Source organism: Sesamum indicum, linkage group LG4 (assembly GCF_000512975.1).
Source record: "Sesamum indicum cultivar Zhongzhi No. 13 linkage group LG4, S_indicum_v1.0, whole genome shotgun sequence".
NCBI lineage: Eukaryota > Viridiplantae > Streptophyta > Magnoliopsida > Lamiales > Pedaliaceae > Sesamum > Sesamum indicum.
The window spans coordinates 12,666,178-12,668,542 of record NC_026148.1 but is presented as its reverse complement, the minus strand read 5'-3'; the positions used below and the strand labels follow the sequence as shown (position 1 = coordinate 12,668,542).

Sequence of the window (2,365 nt, the reverse complement as noted above, 5' to 3'; positions counted from 1 at the left end):
AGCTGATTCCACCCATACACAGATGTTGGGGTCTTCAAAAGCAATGGAGGCACTCATGTCAACTAGTAGAAATATGAATCATTATACCCTTAACTGTTTCTTTAGTCGGGCAACAAACTGCAAAACCATATCAAAACAGGTTGAATTTTTAACTGATGTTTGCAGTGAAAAATCAAAGTCAGCCGCTCATCCCGGACAACAACCGTCTAACTTCTGAGTTAACAAGGTTACAACAAGAATACTAGTGGGCTTCCTAGTCCCTATAAATCCAAATTAAAATAATATAAAATGGAATCGTACATGGCAAGCCCCATACCATATTTTGACCCAGAAATAACATATGAGCAGGCAACATATAGAGAAATAATTGATGTTTCTCCCATGAAACTTTCAAACTTTCAAGAAGAATTTATGTAGAGCTATGATCTACCATACCTGTTCAATAAAGTACACAAGTAACTCCTCAGCAAGTTCACGATCACCAGATTGTGAAGCTGTCTCCATTGCATCTTTGTAAAGATTATCTTTCTTTGACAATGCAATTGACTGCTTCCATCTGCCTGCCTTCTTGTAAATGTAGGCTGCAACACGCCTCATCTCAAGCAGTTCATGCTTCTCAATCTGCATATGCATAAAGGATGATGCATACATATGCCATTATAGAGAGAAGAAATTTGAGTATGTACTGAAATTATAATTCACCTTTTGAGCAAGGCCAATCTGGTCAAAGTTATCATGCAAGTCAATCGATTCACGTAGTCTGTCATAATCCTCCTCCTCTACATAGATCTCATTGAGAGCCTCATTGACTGCAGAGACATTATTACTCTGAACTGCTACCATATATGGCTTAACAAGACGCAGGTGGCCAGCCTATGTGGAGCAAAACAAAACATTTTAAGAATTAAGTTAAAGCTGAGCCTCCACATCAAACACTTACAAAATGACATTGTATATAAAACATCATACAGAAGTGTAAAAACCTTTCTCATTATGTCCACAACACGAGTGTGATCCACACGAAGAGCAAGGACATTCAGGACATCATTAATGAGATCAGGGTGCTCTTGCAAATAGAAGTGCACAGCTTTATAGTACAGCTCCACATTGGCAACTTTGACAATAATATCTTTGAATTGCATATGATCCCAAGCTTCTGGGGAATGATTCATAACGGTTGTTGCAGCATTATCAAACTCATCATACTGGATATACAAGTAAGTTAGCTCTTGCCAGTGCTGTTGTTCATCACATGCTCGGATCAGCTTAGGTATATTGAGACGTGTAGAGAACAATTTGATGTGCTCCATGAGCTTCTCATGGCGGTATCTAGCATACAGGACACCCAACTCTGTAAAGATACCCATATGTGCACGTTCCAATCCTAGACCACTCTCCATGAGAGATATAAGTTCATTAAAGCATCCTCTATCCTGATAATACTGGCTAACCTCTTCCAAATCATCCACCTACAAGTGTCACAAATGATGTAACACAATAAATTTTAGCTCGTAACTGTAACCAAAAGATGTTGATTTTCTGTAAGGAAAAATCCTACAGTAGAAACAATTTGACAATCTATAAGTACCTGTACAATGATGTTGAGACCACATATCTGAGCCAGGCGGAACTCCTCCGCATCCACACAGGCAAAACAGACTTCCTTCCATGTCTTTGCACTATTAGCTTTCCGCGCTGCATCAACAGCACCTTGGAATTGATTCAGCTTCACTAACGTGCTTGCCAACTTACCCCAGTTAGAAATAAATGCAAAAATAATCTTTGCAGCCTCATATAAAGCTTCATCATACAAGCGGTCACCGACATTAGGCAGATTGGCAACATTTGGCATGAGAATAAATTCTTCAATCTCACCCAGCCTATCAATTTTGGCATATGCATAAATAAGCTCACTGTCCACTTTCGGCTCCTTTGTTTTTTGCCTAACCATGAGAAGATACTTCACCAGGTCATGATAAACATCAGCATCTTCGGCAGCTCGGATAACTTCCAGGAATTGAGTAGTATCATCAGCACGAATAAATGATTCTATTGCATCGCTCACAAGTCCTTCCCGAAGTTGAGCTTTAGCCACTTGACTCCAAACAGCATCTTCTTCAACACGGAATGCAAATTCTACAGCTCGGTTGATATCACGAATATTATCCAGCAACACATTGACAGCTTGGATATTCAAATTGAACTTCTTGAAAATGGCAAATGCTTCTTCGTATAATTGAGCTTCCACAGCAACTTCTCCAACAGCAGGGCCATCAAAGTTATCCAGTCTATTGACGTAGTCCATAACCCTCGATGGATCAGCCTTGATTGCAGTCAAGATAAGCAAGTTCTGCAGGTTAAAGTT

The 2,365-nt window shown here is 39.6% G+C and overlaps 1 protein-coding gene across 1 annotated transcript in view; it reads right to left on the bottom strand.

Moving 5' to 3' along the window:
- LOC105160872 (clathrin heavy chain 1-like) overlaps window positions 1-2,365 on the bottom strand; it is a 12,277-nt gene that overhangs the window by 1,395 nt on the left and 8,517 nt on the right. Inside the window, 5 exon segments of the mRNA XM_011078372.2 lie at window positions 1-2; window positions 431-621; window positions 703-873; window positions 984-1,469; window positions 1,589-2,365. The exon segment at window positions 1-2 is cut by the window's left edge and continues 101 nt beyond it; the exon segment at window positions 1,589-2,365 is cut by the window's right edge and continues 10 nt beyond it. Coding sequence (XP_011076674.1) covers window positions 1-2; window positions 431-621; window positions 703-873; window positions 984-1,469; window positions 1,589-2,365 — 1,627 coding nt within the window.